The 20,073-nt window shown below is 41.2% G+C and overlaps 1 protein-coding gene across 6 annotated transcripts in view; it reads right to left on the bottom strand.

Annotated features, from left to right (window-relative positions):
• CUL1 (cullin 1) overlaps window positions 1–20,073 on the bottom strand; it is a 99,919-nt gene that overhangs the window by 16,217 nt on the left and 63,629 nt on the right. For all 6 annotated transcript variants that reach the window (XM_072762797.1, XM_072762800.1, XM_072762795.1 and 3 more), the window contains 5 exons: window positions 18,194–18,244; window positions 17,910–18,000; window positions 16,796–16,959; window positions 13,125–13,287; window positions 11,732–11,862 (listed from right to left, as the gene is read on the bottom strand). In XM_072762797.1, the coding sequence (XP_072618898.1) occupies window positions 11,732–11,862; window positions 13,125–13,287; window positions 16,796–16,959; window positions 17,910–18,000; window positions 18,194–18,244 (600 nt within the window). The remainder of the gene's footprint in view (window positions 1–11,731; window positions 11,863–13,124; window positions 13,288–16,795; window positions 16,960–17,909; window positions 18,001–18,193; window positions 18,245–20,073) is intronic.

A 20,073-nucleotide genomic window follows, 5' to 3' on the forward strand; every position in this document is an offset into this window, starting at 1 on the left:
CTGTTTCCATGATTTCTTGAGCAATATTTCTCAGACTCAGGATTTGGAAAAACATGGATGTCCCAAGAAACGGAAGGAAGGAAAGACCAATCAGATGGATCACCCCCAAGGGTGCAGAAGTCATCAGACTCTGATCCCAAGATTCTAGGGACCTAGCCAACAGTCTGGCTGGTGCAAAAGGAGGGTCTGAACAGACCCCATGATGAAGCAGCAAGTCTTGGAAACCTGAACCTCGAATCTGAGGTCCTGAGAGAAGCCGCTTAGGAACTGGCTAGGGCAGATGAAGGTAGGAGCGCTCGGGGTAACAGAGAGAAGAGCAGGTGTTTCACAGGGTTATAAACATGACCGAGGTAAGGAGAGACGAGAGATCGGCTAGAACAAATGCATGTTTTTCATTAAACTTGTAAATTTTTGGTGTTTAAGAAAATGAACGGAGTAATAACTGTTTTGATTCATGACCATCTGCTCTATCCAACAGTATGCACGGCTTTCTGCTAAGAAACACGACACTTGTCAGGGCTTGTCCCTGGCAGCTATCATCCACCCTGATGTGGTTTCACTTGTCTTTACTCTGCCAGTGACAGGCATATTTATTTCTAGCCCAGACCAGACTTCCCCACTCAGCTCACATGACCTGCCCTTGGCTGTGCCATGGGATTCCCAAACTCTGTCCATCAGAGAGACCCTGGTCTCCTCCCTGAACCTGCTTCTCTTCCGGAGCTTGCTTCTTCCATTTCCTTTTTTCTAGGGTTTTACTGTAGAAAAATTCAAATCTCTGCAAAATTACAAGGAATGGTAAAACCTACTCCGTGAACCCATGATCCAGGGTCAACAATGATTGAGCACAAACACCTGGCCCCCCAAAGTCTAAAGCACCAAATTTCTCCTCCTCCCCACCCCCAGCCTCACCAACCCATGCGGTTTCCTGTCTGGCCACCCAAACAGACCTGACCCAACACTCACGCTCTACCTCCTTTTAATCTATTTTCTACACTGGTACAGTCTTTAAAAAAAAAAAAAAAAAAAATCTGGGCAGCCCTGTTGGTGCAGCGGTTTAGCGCCGCCTGTGGCCCACGGCGTGATCCTGGAGGCCCCAGGATCGAGTCCCTGCACGGAGCCTGCTTCTCCTTCTGCCTGTGTCTCTGCCTCTCTCTCTTGCTCTGTATCTCTCATGAGTAAATAAAATAAAATCTTTAAAAAAAAGAATCTGATTGTATCAATTTTGTGTCTGTTACAACCATTACCTGGTTTCCTCCTGCCCTTAGGACTAAGGCAGTATCATTAATGTGGCTTTTGAGGTTTCCTGGCCTGGCCAGCCGGCATGGCTACCCTTTCAGTTTTACTCTGTGCCATTTTCCTTGTCAAGTCATACCAGGTTTCTTGGTTCTTACACTGGGTCATGTTTACACTCACTGAGGGGCTTTGTCTAGGACAAAGTTTGCTTCAACTCCTGCCTAGTTAGCTTCAACTCCTCTACTGGTCTCAAGTATTTTCTCAGGGAAGCTCCCTGAACTGGCAGGACAGGGCGGGCCTCCTGTTACATACATACAACGCCCAAACCCCCCCTGGAATGCTAACCGTACTTGTGAGGTGTTGGCAGCCTCTCCTGCCAGGCATGGAGCCTCTCCTGCCAGGCATGAGCTCCGGGAGGCCTGCCAGGACCACATCCACCTTGCTTAGAAGTACAGGGTAGAGGCGTTCACCAGATACTTCTTGAATGGACAGAGATCAGAAATGCTGATAATCATGACTGAAATATTACCTTTTATTCCATACATTTCCACTAAAAAAAAAAAAAATTAAGGATCAATTTCACAAAAAGAAAAAAATGTACTTAGGAGCCTCACATAACTTCCACCTTATCCTATCTTCCTTAAAACCGTACAGTACATGTGTCAGATGAAGAGGTCTGGGGAGTTGGTGTGTATTAGGGTTTCTCAGGATCACTTGTGATCCTGATGTTGTAATATGGCCCAAAGCGGCACACTGGGGTGTGACAGGCTCAAGGGGCCACCCTCACCATTTCATGTACGTCAGCTGGTGCTCTCCAAGCCAGCACCTGATATGACCTGTCCTTGAAAACCCGTGATTCACCTAGACCACCTGTTAGGCACACATGGCACCCACATTTCTTATCCAGCCGGGAGGAAGGCAGCAGGTCCATTACAGGAGCTTTGAGAGAGGCCTCTGAGGATGGTCAGTCACCGTCACACAGCACCCACAGGATGGGCGGGGCCTTGCTCGACACTGTCCACAACCTTAAATGCAATTATTTGGGGGCAGAGTGATTCTTCTCTAGAAGCATTAGCGCTTGGTCCTTGGAGCCACATTCTCACCACGTGCAACACAGAGAGAAGCAGAAGTTTCAGGAAAGAACAATCACAGACCAGCAGCTAGAGAGAAAGGCAGGTAAAAGTCCGTGGGCACCAGGACTGCCCACTGAGACAACTGCCCGTGGAAGGTTTGAACCCGAGCCTGGCCTTTTCCCAGCCTCCTCAGGCTTCTGACGTGCTCCCTCCTCAACCAGTCTGTGCGCACTCAGGAAGTAAAATTAATTTTTGTCTTTAATAATAGGCAAAACCCAAACCAAACAAAAACACAAGCCACTGGAGACAAGCGAACAGAGAGGCCTCACGCACCAACCAGTGATGTGACAATCTTTTTTCTATGCCACCATCTCACTCCTTCTGATAAGCAGAAATCGCCAGTTTCTCTGACTGCAGTTTAAAGTTGAAAATGCCGGGATCCCTGGGTGGCGCAGCGGTTTGGCGCCTGCCTTTGGCCCAGGGCGCGATCCTGGAGACCCGGGATCGAATCCCACGTCAGGCTCCCGGTGCATGGAGCCTGCTTCTCCCTCTGCCTGTGCCCCCCGCCCCCCCGTGACTATCATAAATAAAAATAAAAAAAATAAAGTTGAAAATGCCGAGACAAAAAAAACCTACCAACGTAACCAGTGCTCTGTATTCTCATTACTATAACCTCTGTCCACCTGTTACTTCTGCTTCAATCCTATGTACTTATCTTGCAATCATGGCTCTGAGTCTCAGACTGTAAATAACTCATCTTTAATCATTACCTTCGGATCTGATAAACTTCTATGAATGCCTGGTCCCAGTTATGTAACTGGGTGGACTTCCATCACCGGCCCCGGGCCTCGTGCCAGCCTGGTTACCTTCCTCGTCCTGACTCACACTTTTACTTCCCTTAGATCTGAGGGGAGGCTGGAGTCCCTGCCTGCAGCCCTTCCATATGTGCTCACTACTGAGGCTCCAAGTTGGCAAGATTCAGGCACAGAGCAATGAGAGGTGAAAATATTAAAATTTGAAAGTGGAACTAAGATGGGCTTGCCAGGAAAAACTGTGACTCCCCTAAGAGAGAGAATGATGCTGCAGAAAGTAACACATCAGTTTAGAAACAAAAGCACTGCATCCAGGAATGAAGTGGGTGGGTAGGCGGTTGAGAGGTCATGGGTGGTCTTGAACTCATCTGAAGCCAAGCAGGGGCCATTCAGGACTTCAAAATACACAGCAAAGATTCAACCAAAACGTAGTTTGACATGGGATATAAACTCCGATCCAGTGAGCGAGGGGCTTCCGTAACTGGTTTGCTCATGGGAAGATTACAGCTGTGCCCACAGTTGAAAGAAAAAAGGGTGTATTCTGGATATCAAATTCAAACAGTGAGTCTTCTCACAGCCGGGTCATCCTAAACTGGAAATGAACACCTGTATGATTTGTCTTTTAAAGAAAACGCTAATTCTTTCCAGCCCATGGCAAGACAGAAAATAGATTCATGAATTCAGCTGTAGGCTTTCAGAACCAATTTCCATTATCAGCACATATCAGTTCTCTGTGTAATTAAATTTGTCAGTTTGACTTACTGGATAAAACTGCCTCCTCCTTCTCCTCTCCCACATCGACTACATCAGAACTGGCACATTTTTTTTCCTTTTGCTTTTTAAAAAATGTTTTATTATGGAAGAATTTAAAACCTAATCAAAATAAAGAGTAGTAAAATCAGCACCCATAATCCATCCCTCAGCTTTTAAGGGATAGCTTGAGGCTGGGGTAGCCCAGGATCTTCTCACCCTGCCCTCCTCCTATGTAAAGATTTTAGGGGTGTGTATTCCATCCCTTCTGACCAAAGCAGGCTAGGCTCTTGATGTAAGGGTCCTTGGCCAATTTTATCACTGTGTGGGTAATTTTCTTCTATTACCAGCATCCAAAGAATGGCTGAGTCAGGACCAAATTATTTAAACATTTTACTCCAGAAGATAAAGGGAATCTTGGCTGGATGAACAAAACCCAAGCCTGCCAGAAGCACCCCACACCGTGTCACTCTGTTCATTCTGGTGCAAGTTCAAACAGTTGGGTTCCGTTCCTGTAATTATTTCTAACTCAACTTCTCAATCCCCAAACAGGGCTTTTCCATAATTCTGGTAAGGTCCTAGATACACAGTCAGAGCTTTCGGATTTCATTTCGGCCTATATCATTCTCCATTTCAAGTGCTCCCTTTTCATAAGGACAATCATTCCTGGAGCCAGACCCCTGGGTGGCTCCTGAAAATGCTTCCTCCCATTTCAAGTAGATGATTTTTCTCCCAGCTGCAAATAAGCCTTTACAACTTTGCTCCCCAATCCATCTCTGCAGCCCAACACCCCCACTGTTAGACCAACGGCTCTGCTGGATAGGAAAGGGTCTACAAGCCCACTCTTGCTGGATTACACTTCAGTCCCAGGGAGGCGGAGGTTACTAAATCAACACGGTTTTAAGAGGACTCTACGCTCATCTGTTGCTATTTCTGCCCTGAACACAAGATAGTATTGAAGTGTTGTCTTCTAACCTGATTTATGTTCAATTTTGGAGCCCTCTTTGTAGGGAAGTACAACAGTCAGACTGCTGCAAAATCATGTGCTAATTAAAAATTCAACATGGAACCAACTGCATCATCAAGCATTCATTAGCAAGTACTTCCAAGTCTATACTGACACTTTTCCTGAACCTTATTTTGGTATTTTGCTATAAGCTACCGTCAAGGGAAATTATAAAGCCATCCAACGACTTGGTATCACGTTTACTTGTAAGTATAGTGTTGACGACTGTCCACATTACTGGTGTTCTCTTTAGGATGGGCCACCCAGGAGAGTATTCTCAGCTCTGAATGCCAATAAAGCTGTTCTTCTGAGTTACAGGCTTATTCCTTATGATCACTAGGAGTCCAAGAGCTGACTGTACTTCACAGCACTGACTGCCTTTACCAGCAAGCTCTCTGGTCTGACTGCAAAGGACTGGAGGTGTGCTTGTGACCCATCTCTGACCAGGATACTAGACTCCACTGCATGCATTTTGAGCATTGTCCACCTCTACACTTGGCTTCGTTTGGGTTTCCTATCCTTATTTTGCTGCTATCTCTTATATCCCGTTGTCTTTTTTTTTTCTTTTAATATCCCGTTGTCTTTTATGTACTGTGTAGGCAGCCTGAGTCCTGCTGGGGACAAGGAGTACAATTAACATGGAAGTATGCTGACACCCTATTCTGCACCAGGGACTGTGCTAAATTCTGACGACATGAAGGTGGATAAAGCCATTCCTGTAAAAGACACTTTTACAGACATGTAAAATATAAAGTAGTGTGCATGTCATATAAAGAGCCCAACATGCTACTATTTCAAAGGGGTGACCAGCAAAGGCTTGTGGAAGAAACAGCATTTGAGTTGGGGCTCGAAAGAGAGGTAGGTGTTTAACATGTAGGGAAAAGAAATGAAATGTGTCTGGGCAGAGAGAACTAGGAAGGTCCCACAAGATATAGGAAGGTGAGCAGATGATGGATCCAATGAAGAGACAGAACGGGCGAAAACATGGGATTCTGGCCACGCAGCTGACGGCTCTTCCTCTTTCCCATCGTTATTATGTCACCATTATCAAGGAACGCTTGTTGCACAGGATGCTAGCGCTAAAACTATAAAGAGCATAAACTATCATGAGGTGCCAGCTGCCCTCCCCAGGGACTGCAATCCACAGCAGTGACAGGAAACACAGAAGTGATGCACAGATGCAGAGTGGCACAGGAGAGATTTTTATAGATGCCACAGGGGCATAGGATGGGGGGACACTCAGGGCTTGAAGAGATAGTGAAGAGTTTTTTGTTTTTATGTGTGTGTGTATGTATGCTTTTTTTTTTTTTTTTTTTTTTTTTTTTAAAGAAAGGAGGATCTGAGTTGGTCTTGGAAGCAGGACAAAGCAAGCGGAAAGCAAGGAAGATTGTGTTACGGGCGGAGGGAACAGCCTGAATATAAATAAATGATATGGCAGGGAAGACAAAGTTCAAGAGAACAGGGGTAAATCAGGAGAGGATTTTGATTTAACATATCTAGGTATACATATCCACAATATATTGTAGATTTAATATACTATAATAGAAAAGAGGTTTTATTTTGCTTTGTTTAAAAAAAGGATAAGGAATGTGGAGTAAAACTGTCAAAGCGTTCAGTGGTACTTCTGAAAAGACTGGAGTGCCAAGCACCGTGAGGGATGAATAGGAAAGGACAGTGGGAGGACCACGTGGAGAATGAAGTCATGGTGCCCGCATGAACATGGTGGTGCTGGGCCTGTAGAGAGAACACTTGGAGGGGTAGGGAAGGGGCAGGGAAGGGGCATGTCCACACCCTACCGACTCACCCAAGAGGACAGAGCAGGGGCAGGGCTGGCAGGCAGGCAGCCCTTACTGGTTCGAGAGGACGCAGAGGCCATGCCCAGGCTCAATGGGAAATCACACCACTTTAGGTTGTGAATGTTGTCACCGGCAAAGGAGGAGGGCAAGGTGGCATATCCTACAGAGCTGCTACCCTACCCCGACCCCTGTGCTAAGGAACGGAGGAAGGAGAATGTGAGTTGAAAAATGACCCTGTAGGGCCCCTGGGTGGCTCAGTGGTTGAGCGTCTGCCCTTGGCTCAGGTTGTGATCCTGGGGTCCCGGGATCGAGTCCTGCATTGGGCTCCCCACCGGGAGCCTGCGTCTCCCTCTGTCCCTCTGTCTCTCTGCTTCTTTTTCGGTGTGACTCATGGATAAATAAATAAAATCTTAAGAAAATAAAAAATAAAAAACAAAAATGAACTTGTAATACAGTAACTAGGCAGATGAGGTCATGGAGGTTGGACATGAAGACAAAGGTGAGACATTTCCATTCGGGATTACTGCCATCAATCCCATCACAAGAATGCCACAAATGCTTGTTGAACGAATGAAAATAATGACTTCAATTTTATCTGCAGTGTTTGTTGGCCCTCTGAGTTGCAATACCACCCAGCATCCTTCAGCCAGCTGCTTTGGCAGATAAATAACCTGAGAACCCAGCACAGGGCAAGCCACACTGTGGGTTTCAATCTCTTCAAAGAACACTTGACGGTGTGGGCTCTGCTTTCAAGATGTTCCCTAAGACCCAAGTGGACAGGGTCCTCCTATATTTAATACAGAGTATTTTTCTAGTTACTATACTACAAAGACTGAACACATCTGGAGTGCTTTGGTCCATCTATGTAAGCACACAGGGTCTTTCAAAAATTTATTTTTTAAAGATTTAAAAAAGATTTATTTATTTGACATACAGTGGGAGAGCACCAGCAGGGGGAGCAGCAGAGGGAGAGGGAGAAGCAGGCTCCCTGCTGAGCAGGCAGCCTCATGTGGGATGCAGGGCTCCATTTCAGGAACCTGGGATCGTGACCTAACCAAAGGCAGACACTTAAGGGATTGAGCCATCCAGGGGCCTTTCAAATTTTTGACTTTGGTTTTAGTGCCACGTCAGTGTGCTTGCTAATCCATGCTGCCCCATTCTTTTCACTTCAGAAGCCACGCATGGGAAACTTGCCTATAAAACAACTTGTCTATTTAAAATTATTTATCTGGTTGTTCGGCTCTAAACCAGTTTTAAATCCCATCCTTGAATATTTTTTTTGTGTGTATAAGGTTCCCAAAGTCCTACTGATACCCCAACGCAACAGGTTACTTATCCTGCCTTTGTTATGCACGAATCGGCACGCTGGTTAAGCATCCATGTCCCTCAATCATGAGGACCTATGAAGGCTGGAGAGAACTCTTCCAGATGCACTGGAATCTTGCCCGGAGGGTTAAGATGGACTCACACTGGTCAGCTTCAGCCACGCAGGGTGACACTTTCTGTATGCTGAGGAGCCCGGGCCCGACTGCCTTCCTGAGGGCTCACTGGCCTGGCTGTCAGGCAGGTGCGAGCAGCGGCACATCTAAAAACAGCACGTGTTAAGGGCTCTCTTTCAGGGACACCTCGCAAGGACTGCCAGTTCTTGCTTAGGTAAAGAGGGAGATTCTCCTTGTGCAAGTGATTCAGGAACAGCCTTTAATTTTAAAAATCTGTTTTTAACTATGAAAAAAACCTCTCAGGTAGGAAAACTCTCAGGCAGGCTTTGAAAGTTTCAGTACATAAAATATTATTTTAAATCACATTACAAATTCAAAACCTATAATAATTTCAGTCTAGGCTCAACTAATCAGTAGTAAATCTAGTTTTCTTTTTTCTTTTTTTTTAAATCTAGTTTTCTAATCAATACCTTTTCATGGCCAGTTAAAGCAGAAGTCCAGCTTCTAAGTAAAATCATTTCTCTATTTGTGAGAACTTCATCTGTTTTGTTTGGTATAAACAGAATTATAGGACTAGATAAAAGCCCTTAAAAACTCATTTAAGCAGTGCCTTCTATGACATTTAACATGCTCACCGTAAATGATTTTCATATACTATGATTCGATTCAATTCGGCAAAAATTTTCAAACTTTAAAAATTGTCTTCTCAAAGTAATTAAATCCCACTTAAAATTATGTATAATGATTATAATTTTTAAAAAAATTAATACAAAGTCTCTTTCCTCTGCTGCTTTTCCTGCAGCACAAGTGGGAATTGGAAAACTATCACGATTTGGGTTACAATATATCTTCTGTATTTACCACATTTGTGATAAAAATACCTACTTACAAGTATTTATGTTTTAGGAAGCTATATATATTCTTTGAGTAAGTATTTAAGCACCTATGTGCCAGGCTGTGTGCCAGGCTAAGTACTGGGTACACCTGCCCTCTCTTGAGCGTCTTCAAGTTTTGTGGGCTTTCCCATCACTGGTTAGAACCCAGGCCACAATGGCTGTGTAAGAAACTCATGCATCACTGCAAACTATGAGTCAACTGAAATTTAGAAATAAAAGAATGAGACGGAAATTCAGGAAAAACTCTTATAGAAACAGTGGAAGTATAATATATGCTTTCCCAAAGAAAGATTTTTCTTCACAAGAACAGCTTAGAAAACCAGTTTCATAAGTTCAATATAAAAATAGTTCTTATGGAAATAATATGTTATTTTATGATCAATAATAACATGTTATTTTATGTATTAAAAAAATACCTGACTTTTGAAAGTTAAGGCAGATGCCATACAAGTTTATTAAGCTATACAGATTATTCTTCAAGAGGGAGAGCCTCATTTCTGTTTTTAAATTCATGGAAATCACTGGTTTACATCTAAGTAATTAAAGGATTATTTAAATGTTTAATTTCCGGGGCACCTGGGTGGCTCAGTGGTTGAGTGCCTGCCTTTGGCTCAGGACATGATCCCGGGGTCCTGGAACTGAGTCTCACATTGGGCTCCTTGCGAGGAAACTGCTTCTCCCTCTGCCTGTGTCTCTGTCTCTCTCTGTGTCTCTTATGAATTAAAAAAAAAAAAAAAAAAAAAAAAAAAAAAAAAAAAGGAATAACAAAAAATTTAATTACCAGTAAAAAAGAACTGCTGGTAAATATTGTCTATTTGTGCTGCTTATTGTTGACAGATGAAGGTTTCAGGTATAAAAAAATAATTTTATTTAGAAACTAAACTTGATTTAACTGCCCGTGAAAAAAGTAAATGTCAGATTTAAGATTCACCAACCCAGTCAAAGTCAGATTTAAATTCAGGTGATCATATCAAACAGAAAGAGAAAACCATAGTACTTGAGAATTATAGCATGATTACTTCTCCATTTAGGACCTGACTTTGGTTTGGAAAAGATGGACATTAGAAGTAACACCCCATCATCCTATGAAAATAATCTGAGTGCATTCATCTAGACCACGAGGTTCCCCCCCACCCCCCAGGACGCCTCCTAGCACAGAGAACATACACAACTGGTCACCTAAAAAAGCAAACTGCTTCATGTAGCTACTACTCCAACCCATGTCTGATGAAATAACAGACTCACCACTTCACTCATTTCAAGGAACACAAGTTATTTACTTGGCTTTGCTGCTCATGTGGCTAAACTGGGTTTTGAATTAACTAGTGTGAAAACACCTTACATTATTATTATTGCTCAAGACTGGCCCTTCCTAAATGACATGTGTGTGCAAGTGTGAGCACGTCAGGCCCTTTGGAAAGGAACATTTAGTTTGGAAATAAAAAAAGCCATCCAGATGTAAGGATGATTTTTAAACGAGTTTTTAAAATTAAAACTGCCATCACTGCTGAGCACTTAGCACTTAATGCACCAGATTTAGTAAGCACTTTACATGTACTACTTGTTCATAAAAACTCCATTATTCTATTAAAAAAAAAAAAACCCAACTGACACAGATGGAAAAACAAGTTAGCAGGAAGGTCACACAGGTGGAGGATTTGAACCCAGACTGACTGTCAAGGGGCCACACTCAATCGTGCCTCAGTTACAACAGCTCCACAGCTCCACCACCATGTGTCCCCGCACTGGGACTTCACACAGTAGCTTATACTGAAACCTGGACACCTCTTTCACAACGGCCACTACTAAGCTAGGTCTCTTCCATCTGAATGTGTAAAGTTAATTATTTTATCAATCTGAAGGAAGCGGTTTATATCTACCTGTTTAATAATTCACAGTTGTGTCAAAAGGGAAGCAGCAAGCCATTAAAGGGAATCTTCCAAAGTTAACAGAGAAATGAAGATTTTAAAAGATGTATTAAAGACAGTATTGTAAAAAAAAAAAACAGTACTGTCAAAAATAACTAACATTAAACACAATAAAATCAGAGACTAAAACGTTTTCTGATTTAGATGTAAGAACCAACCGTGTTCTAGACGCTTTTCCTTATTCTCCCAAACACTATTAAAATTAAAATGCTAACAGGGACAAAACCCAGGACAACTTACCCATCTTTTAGGAACACGAGGTACTCCCTATGTGAAATTATCACCTGAAATTACACTAGTAGGAACATTCCATATGCCTCCTGGCATAGTGGGGTTCATACGACTACTACACGTTTCAGGGAAAGAGCCCTGTGACCTTCCGGGGGGGGGGGGGGGGCTGGCGGCAGCAGGTGGTCCTCAAAGTCCCCAACAGGTACAGCCTGTGGCCAGTGGGTGATGGAGCCAAGTGTCTAGGAGGCTTTAGTCTATTCATTCTATGGATGAATCTTCTCTCTTCTAGTGTAAGGAATGTAATTGTGAGAAGACATGAAGGGGAAAAAAAATATCAAGAAATGACATCCGCAATGCCTGAAAGATATCAGAGAAAAGTTCATGGAGGAATTTACTAAACCAAGAGGTTTGTGAACCTTGTTTTAAAAAGCCAAAACAAGGTTCCCTATGAGAGCTCTAGTGAAAATCTTACCACTTGGATTCATAAATGGAGGCACACAACACATGTCTGCAGTTCCTGTGTGGAAATGGTTAGGCCTGATTGATTTCCAATTACACAGTACTTACATTTAAAGCAGCTTCTCCACATTTTTCAATTGCCGCAAGACCCTGATTATGAATGTGTGTCTCTAGAAGTTTTTTCAATTCTCCTAGGCCATCCTGGATTCTAGATACAAGATTATACATGCGACCCAAATCTGAAAGAAGAAGGTGCCACCATTATACACGGAATAAACTTTACACATCCATTGTACTAAGTATGTATTTATACTGTGACGAAAGATACCTTGAAATAAAATGGTGTTTTCAGATCTAAATAATCAAAAATGTTTTAATTATAGCCAAATATTTTGTCCTTTGTATATATATATATTAAGCTGAAAACAACAATGAAGTTGTCCTATTGTAAAAGTTTATTTTTCCCTTTAGTATGAGAAACCACCAAAATAACAGAGAAAAAACATCTTTTTATCAGAAAGTGTTTCTGATGCTACCTAAAATTCTCAAGCTTGAGATATTAGTTATGTTACATACATAATAGGCACTCAAATATTTATTTTAAGATTACTTATTTATTTATGAAAGACACAGAGAGAGGCAGAAACACAGGCAGAGCGAGAAACAGGCTCCCTGTAGAGAACCTGACGCAGGACCATGACCTGAGCCGAAGGCAGACACTCAACCAGAGTCACCCAGGCATCCCTCAAATATTTATTTTAAAAAAATGAATAAATTTAAGGAGCATTTATGAATACCCATCTCAACTCTACAAACAAATGAGTCACAAAAGGGTCCCCAAATTAACTACATGTGTGGCACATGGTTAGTTTATGAAGGCCAAAGAAAAAAAACTTTTGAACATCAATCTTTTACTGAGTTCCTAACATGTCCTGGTAAAACCTGAAGGGTAAAAGAAATACTTTTACAAAATACTAGCCTTCACATCTTGAAGAATCTTTTTTTAAATTATTTATTTATTTATGATAGTCACACACAGAGAGAGAGAGAGAGAGAGAGGAAGAGACACAGGCAGAGGGAGAAGCAGGCTCCATGCACCGGCAGCCAGATGTGGGATTCGATCCCGGGTCTCCAGGCTCCGCCCTGGGCCAAAGGCAGGTGCCAAACCGCTGCGCCACCCAGGGATCCCTTGAAGAATTTTCAAAATAAAAATCCTCAAGAAAAAAATCAGGGGTAGTATCATTTCATGCTGAAGTGTATGCAACAAGTTATATTCCCAGTGGAACTGCAAAGATGCTCTCCCTGCCCCCCAAAGTTATACCCAAAACACTCTACAGAGGCCTGAAATCTACACACAAGATAAATGCACACTCACATGTTAATCTTTTAGAAAGTGATTGATGTTGGTGATATTGTTACCTCTGAGTCTAGAATTTCAAACAATGTCAAAACTGCAGGTCATAATAGACATGCACATGTCTTGAAAGTCTGAGAGGCTCACCTTCATTTTTGTCAGCATCCAACAAATTCTGGAATTCTGTGTGGAAAATTTCCAAGTGTTTTTCAATGAGCACTTGCTCACACTTCCTTGCTAGTTCATCTTGTGTGCTTTCATGAAGGTAGACCTGGACCCTTCTCTGTTCCTCGAGCAGACGGGCCTCTGCCTGCAGGAATTAATTCAAGCGAACAGTTTGGGTTTGTTTCTAAAAAATTGTTACGTGAAAAATGGCAAATTAAACTCACAAACCTGCTCTGATAAATTAAGAGAAAAGGGAAGGAGCTCTTTGATTTTGGGTGAACACCAACCATATTTAAGTGGTCAATGATGTGCTCATTTTCTCTACAGTATATTTCTACCTCCAGCTCCTTTGAAATGACTTACCAAGGTCGTCACTATGAGCAATTCAAATGTGTTTATGCTACCTTTCTTCCTTCAGATACATGGCACTTCACCTTTTGGGGGAAATATCTGAGAAACCTACGGATCATCTCTCACACACAGATATCATATTTAGAACCCCTACTTCTGGCTGAAAGCTACTGGAAGTCAAGGATCACACAAATATATTCCCTAAGATGACGACCACATGGAAATAGTTATCAGTAATCATACTTTTTAAAAAAAATTTAAAGAAAAACATGGGCTTCTTTTGCCAATCACTGGGTATGTGCCTCTGTAACTAGTGGATTTATTAATCTTGAGTTCTTACAATTCCCTTCAAGGAAGAGAGGAAAACAAAGATGTCATTAAGAAGGGCAGCAAAATAAATGAAAGTCCATGTATTTTACAAAGTATCACCAGAAATTCTGTAAAGTATCACCAAGGAACCACTAAACTATGAAAGCAAGGACAAAATTTCAATGATAATCTCAAATTATTCAGGTGATCTGAATAAAAAAAAAAGCTATATTTTGTATTATAAAAGTACCAAACTTTGCAAAATGATTTTATTTTTTTAAAGATTTATTTATTTATTTATTCATGATAGAGAGAGAGAGAGAGAGAGAGAGAGAGAGGCAGAGACACAGGCAGAGGGAGAAGCAGGCTCCATGCAGGGAGCCGGACGTGGGACTCAATCCCGGGTCTCCCGGATCATGCCCTGGGCTGAAGGCAGCACTAAACTGCTGAGCCACCCATGCTGCCCTGTATATTTTATTTTTATTTATTTATTTATTTATTTATTTATTTTTTTTATATTTTATTTTTAAAGTGTGTGTGTGTGTGTGTGTGAGAGAGAGAGAGAGAGAGAGAGAGAGAGAGAGAGAGACATCAGTAACCTAGAATAGTCAATAAATCTTTTGTAGCTCACATTAGTTTCAATCACACGAAGACAGTGGGATATGTTAACCCAAATGTGGTTTAGGGTTCATTAATCAAAGCCATCCCTATTGCAGAGAAGCCAAAGAGTCTCAAGTGGTTCCACTAAAATATCCCTAAACATCACAGAAAAGGGAGCATAGAGGAGGAATTTGCACATTAGCTCACGATGGCAGCTAAAAGTAGAATCTTAAAGGTTCATGCTCTATCTCAATATTATTCATGAGTTTTGTATTCTATTTCCTGACAATGATTTAATTTAAACATAATTTATCCTCAAGTTATTAAATAAATTGTGCCACCTTTTATCCTGTGGTTTTGCATATTCTCAGGCATCTACTGGAGGTTCTGAATGATGTATGCGTGTACTACCAAACACTTAAAAAAATTATTACTCCCATTTTATAGAAGAAGAAACAGAGGACCAGAAAGGTTAAGGTCAACTTCCCAGTAAATGGTTGAGCAGGGATTTAGAGCTAGACTTGTAGCCCAAGGCTATAGGCAAGGGAACAGTTCACATGGTTAGATTCCAGTTTTATGCTTATAGATTCTTTGTATTATGGATTTCCAGAAGGTGACAGAAGTTATGTTTGGTTAAGATCCAACTGGATTTGGGACCAAACGTTAAGCCCTCTAGAAAGGAATCCCTGTAAGAGCATCAGGATGTAGGAAGCACACGGCTTCCTTGAGGGCAGGGTCGCATTGGTTTGGAAACATCCAGACCACTGGACATCTTTGCTCTTCAAGCTGCCTTGGCTGTTCCAGGCCTGATTTAAAAACCAGATTTCCAGGGATCCCTGGGTGGCTCAGTGGTTTAGCAGCCTGCCTTCGGCCCTGGGCATGATCCTGGGGTCCAGGGATTGAGTCCCATGTGGGGCTCCCTGCATGGAGCCTGCTTCTCCCTCTGCCTGTGTCTCTGCCTCTCTGTCTCTCTCATGAATAAATAAATAAAATCTTTAAAACAAACAAACAAAAACCCAGATTTCCCTGTTTTGGGGGTGCTCATGGAGCTCTGGCCTCACCAGCACATTTCCTTACACCAGAGTACGATTACCTCCCCCAGTGTGGCTGACGCAGATGACGGGAACTTTGAGAGTTCCTTGTGCTGCTCCTGCGATGTGTACACTGATAGGAGACCCCACTCTTGGTTGGCACGCAGAAAAGCTAACTGAACCCACTGACAGACACAGAGAACTACTACTCCTCCAAGTGTAATACTTCTGAAGAGGTCCATTTTTGTTAGTTTTGAGGAATCAGAAATTTGTTTGTCAAGGACTTTCAGCTTCCAGCTTCTAACCACAATCTATGGGGAGATGCAACCGGAACAGCACACATAAACGGTGGGGCTCTATGCGCTTAGAGAGGTTCCCTGTTGCTCCAACTGAGTTGATCTGCTCACTTACTCTGCGTGCTGAGTAAGTGAGCAGATCAACTCAGTTGGGGCTCTGTGGTCACTCCCTGTGCTCTCCCAGTGAAGAGAGAATAAAGGGCAAAGCGGAAATCAGGTACCGTTAGCTGGACTCCCAGGAAATCGTGTACCTCTCAGTCAGGGGTCAGCAAACTAAACACTCCGGGCCAAATCCTGCCTGGAGGTAAAATTTCACTGGAACACAGCGACACTCGTGTTTAGATGTAACCACGGCTGCTTTGTTCATGACAATGGCAGAGCTAAACGGTTGCAACAGAGACCACGTAGAGTGAGCACAAGTCTCAAATATCTGCTACCCGACCCTTTACAGAATGGGTTTGCGGGTTCTGAACCTCGGTCATTCCTCACAGTGGTAAGTCCAGGACACCCATATTCCCAAGGAGAACAAGAAAACAATTACACTAGAACTTTGCCGTAACATACCTAGAAAAAGATTGATGGTACACAGTTTATGATTAATCCTATATCCTGTAGTTTCAGAAGGACCTGCTTTACTATAAATGTGAGGCTGTACTAGAGATTGTTGGAGAGTATTTCAGAAGTGAAAAAACAAGAGCTTAAAGTTTGCAAATCCAGTAATAGGTGTTTCTTAAAAACTTACTTTCTCATTGACACAGGACTGTGGCTCCCATCAGAAACACACAGACATGCTAGGAGAGACAGTTCAGAACACAAAAGTCACATGGCTATCACAGTTCTGCCCTCAGAGCAGCACAGAGAATACTGAGCCATGGTTATCAGATGAGTTTATAAAAGCTTCTTGGTGCACTGGGTGGAAGTGTCTGCACCTGCTATGACATGACAGGACAACAGGGCCTGAGAAGTGACCTGCGAAGAAAGCTGCCTACGTGAAAAGGACTCACTCACTGGAGCGGCAGTAACTATTGTAACTTACGTCTACTCTAAATGCCATATTTAAGCTTACCTTTTTCATATACTCAGTAACTGGGTTCTGCTGCAAGAACTCAGTGCTCTCCCTGGTATAGAATCTCTCCGTGTCAGCCAAAAACTGAGATTCAAAGGACTCTTTGTACACTGTCAGCGTAGGGCCCTTGGCAAATGCATCGTCTTCATTCAGCCCCAATTCCACTAGAAATAAATAGGAACTATATTTCAATTACCCCAGTTTTTGTTACACTTTACACAACATACCTAGGTGTAGCATTCAGTTTTTATTTATAAAAGCTAAATGGAAAATGATAAGGCATAGGGTAAATGTGCTATTCACTGGTACTAAAGTACACGGTTTCAATGAGAGAAAAAGACAGAAGATCCAAGACATAGAAGCAAGTAATTCTGACTCATGGCCAGGCATGCTTCAAAGTTATCATGCAGCTTATTTAAAAAACTTTTGTATTTCTAAAAGCTTAAAAATAATACACATGACACTTATTTTTTAATTGAAGTATAACTGACATACAACAGCCTACTGGTTTCAGGGGTACATCACAGTGATCTGGTATTTGTGTACGTTACTAGATGGTCCCCACAGTTAGGTCCTTATCTGTCCCTTAGAGTTAGTACAATATTGCCTACATTCTCTATGCTGCTCCTTACACCCCATGACTTACTTTATACCTAGATGTTTATAGCTTGTAATCCCCTTCATTGATTTTACCTGCTCCCTAAAGAGGGCTAAATTTAAACTTTCAGAGAAAATACGATCCTCCTAAGTTTTCAAAACACTTCGTTTATCGGTTTCTCAACCTCAATTTTTCGAACCGATAGCAAGATTTCTGTTTATCATTCTGCTCCATTAATGACACTCTATCATAGTGTATATACAGTAATTCAGTAGGAGACCAGAAAATTATTCAAATGTCTAAATTCTCAAAATTGCCCTAAGGTGCAAAGATCAAACAATTTTTATGATGGGGTAAAATCAAACAGAATCACACTAACTTAAAGAGAATTCTGAGCACCCGTGTAAATTCAAACAATATTCTTAAATCTAAAATATCTGCAAATGAATCTGCTGGGATACTGTTACAACTATCATTTGATACAAAAACTGAATAAATTAAAGGGAAAATGTTTACCATAAGACTGTACAACTCCACTTATCAGTCTTGTATTGATGGTTTCACCGTTTCTTTCCTTTTCAATCAGTTTTAAAACAGCATTTGTTACCTTGATAAAGAAAAGAGACGTGTGGGTCATAGACTGTAGTATGCATATTACTACACATCTCTGAGATCGAGTCCATTGACAATGTAAGACGAGAGATACTCACAGGACATTCTAAAGGAAGGGGGAGACAATGCCTAAGGAGCAAACCTGGGGATTCTGAAAGGGCAACATGCACACTCACACAAGCAGGTACCTGTTTATTCAGTGGCCTGAACAGACAATCTCTCCAAGTCACCAATGCAAGCTGGATGAAAAGAAAAAGGAGAAGCATAAAATGTCTATACTTTCACTATGTTTTTCTAAGACTAAAGTCCTAGGAATCAGACTGAATCTCACTGATCAGTATTTCTAGATCATAACGGGGTAAAAATCTATCATCGTGATGAAATGAGAGACAGTGACTTAACAACTTCAGGAAGTATCAGAGTACAGACGTTTATTAGCCTGCATTTCAATAATTAAGATAAAGAGGAAAATCTGGATTTTAGGAGAAAATACATATCAGCTTATAGGACAATAGTGGATTCAACCTCTAACACTATTCCTTGGCTCAAATTTAATTTCTAACCTAACACACTTAATGAAGGTAATTCCATTTATCATTGTTTCCTAATACTCAGTAAAATAAGTAACAGACAATAAAAAATTAGCAAGTTCTATATCATAATTGTGGTGATTTATGTTGCATGGATGCATACAACTCTAAATATACCAAATGGACACTCTGCATAGATGCAGTTTAATCTCCATGAATCACTCAGATTTCTCATTTTACTTGTATTGTGTGTGTGTGTGTGTGGGGTGGTGGTGGTGGTCGTGGTGGTGGTTCTTTGACGGATTTTTAAGTTTTTAAAACTTCCCACAGAAAATCACTATAAAATTGTCCCCCACAAGAGAAATGTTGTAATTCATTCACTATTTTTAAGCTGTTTGTTAAGAAAGGTATTTTTCAGAGTGTAAGTCAAAATTTATAACAATTCACTACTAATACAAATTGCTGAGGAACTTAAACATAAATGCATTCACTCTTATTTTTCCCAAATTTAACCACAGATAAAGCTGGGTTTATGTAAGACTTGTATTTCAGAAAAGATTGTATGTAATAATTTATGTAATGAACTTTCACTGAGTGATATTTCTACAACACAAAAAAGAGACAACATGAAAGCAATATTTAATAGAAAACTATTTTTAAATGTATTATTTTTAAAAATTTTAATTCCAATATAGTTAACAGTGTTATATTAGTTTCCAGTGTCCAGCAATTCTACACATTACTCACTGCTCATCACAGTAGGTGCACTTCTTAATTCCCATCACCTATTTTCCCCTTGCTCCCACCTACCTCCCCTCTGGTAACTATCAGCTTATTCTCTATAGTTAAAAGTCTGTTTTTCGGTTTGTCTTTTGTTTTTGGTTTGTTTCTTAAATTCCACATATGAGTGAGATCATATGGTACTTGATTTGCTTAGCATTATACTCTTCAGATCCACCCATTTTGTTGTCAATGGCAAGATTTCATATTAAAACTATTTTTAATAAAGTATGAACAATACATACTCGTGTAATGTTAGCATAAAAATAAGATTTCCAAATTAGAAACTATGATATCTGAGAAGATGCTCGGAGGCTAAATATGAGGAAGAACCTCATTTTTCAGGAAAAATGCAACCCTGGGGCATTTGTTTTGAAAATAAATTTTCCCTGTGCAAATTCTCTGTTGCTGTTCTTTTGACTCTTCAGACTTCTTTAATGCAGGAGTCAGGCAGGAGGGAAAATGCAATGCCATGGCCATGAACTTCTAGTAAAGATATACTGCACCTTTAAAAATAACTTTTTTCCAAACATTTTTCTAAAGTAAGACAGCCTTAGACAGGTTTAATTTGACTCTGGATAATTTATCACTTTGAGGGAAGAAAGGAAGAGAATTGGCAAGATAAGAAAGAAGGGCCAAAGGTACTCCAGATAAAGTTCAGAGGAACAGAATCTAGGAAAAAATCTTGCTCAATCACTTTAATGTATCAACAATGAAATTAATTTATGTCCTCTGGTGGACATAAAAGGAAAACAATA

Source organism: Vulpes vulpes, chromosome 7 (assembly GCF_048418805.1).
Source record: "Vulpes vulpes isolate BD-2025 chromosome 7, VulVul3, whole genome shotgun sequence".
NCBI classification, from domain to species: domain Eukaryota; kingdom Metazoa; phylum Chordata; class Mammalia; order Carnivora; family Canidae; genus Vulpes; species Vulpes vulpes.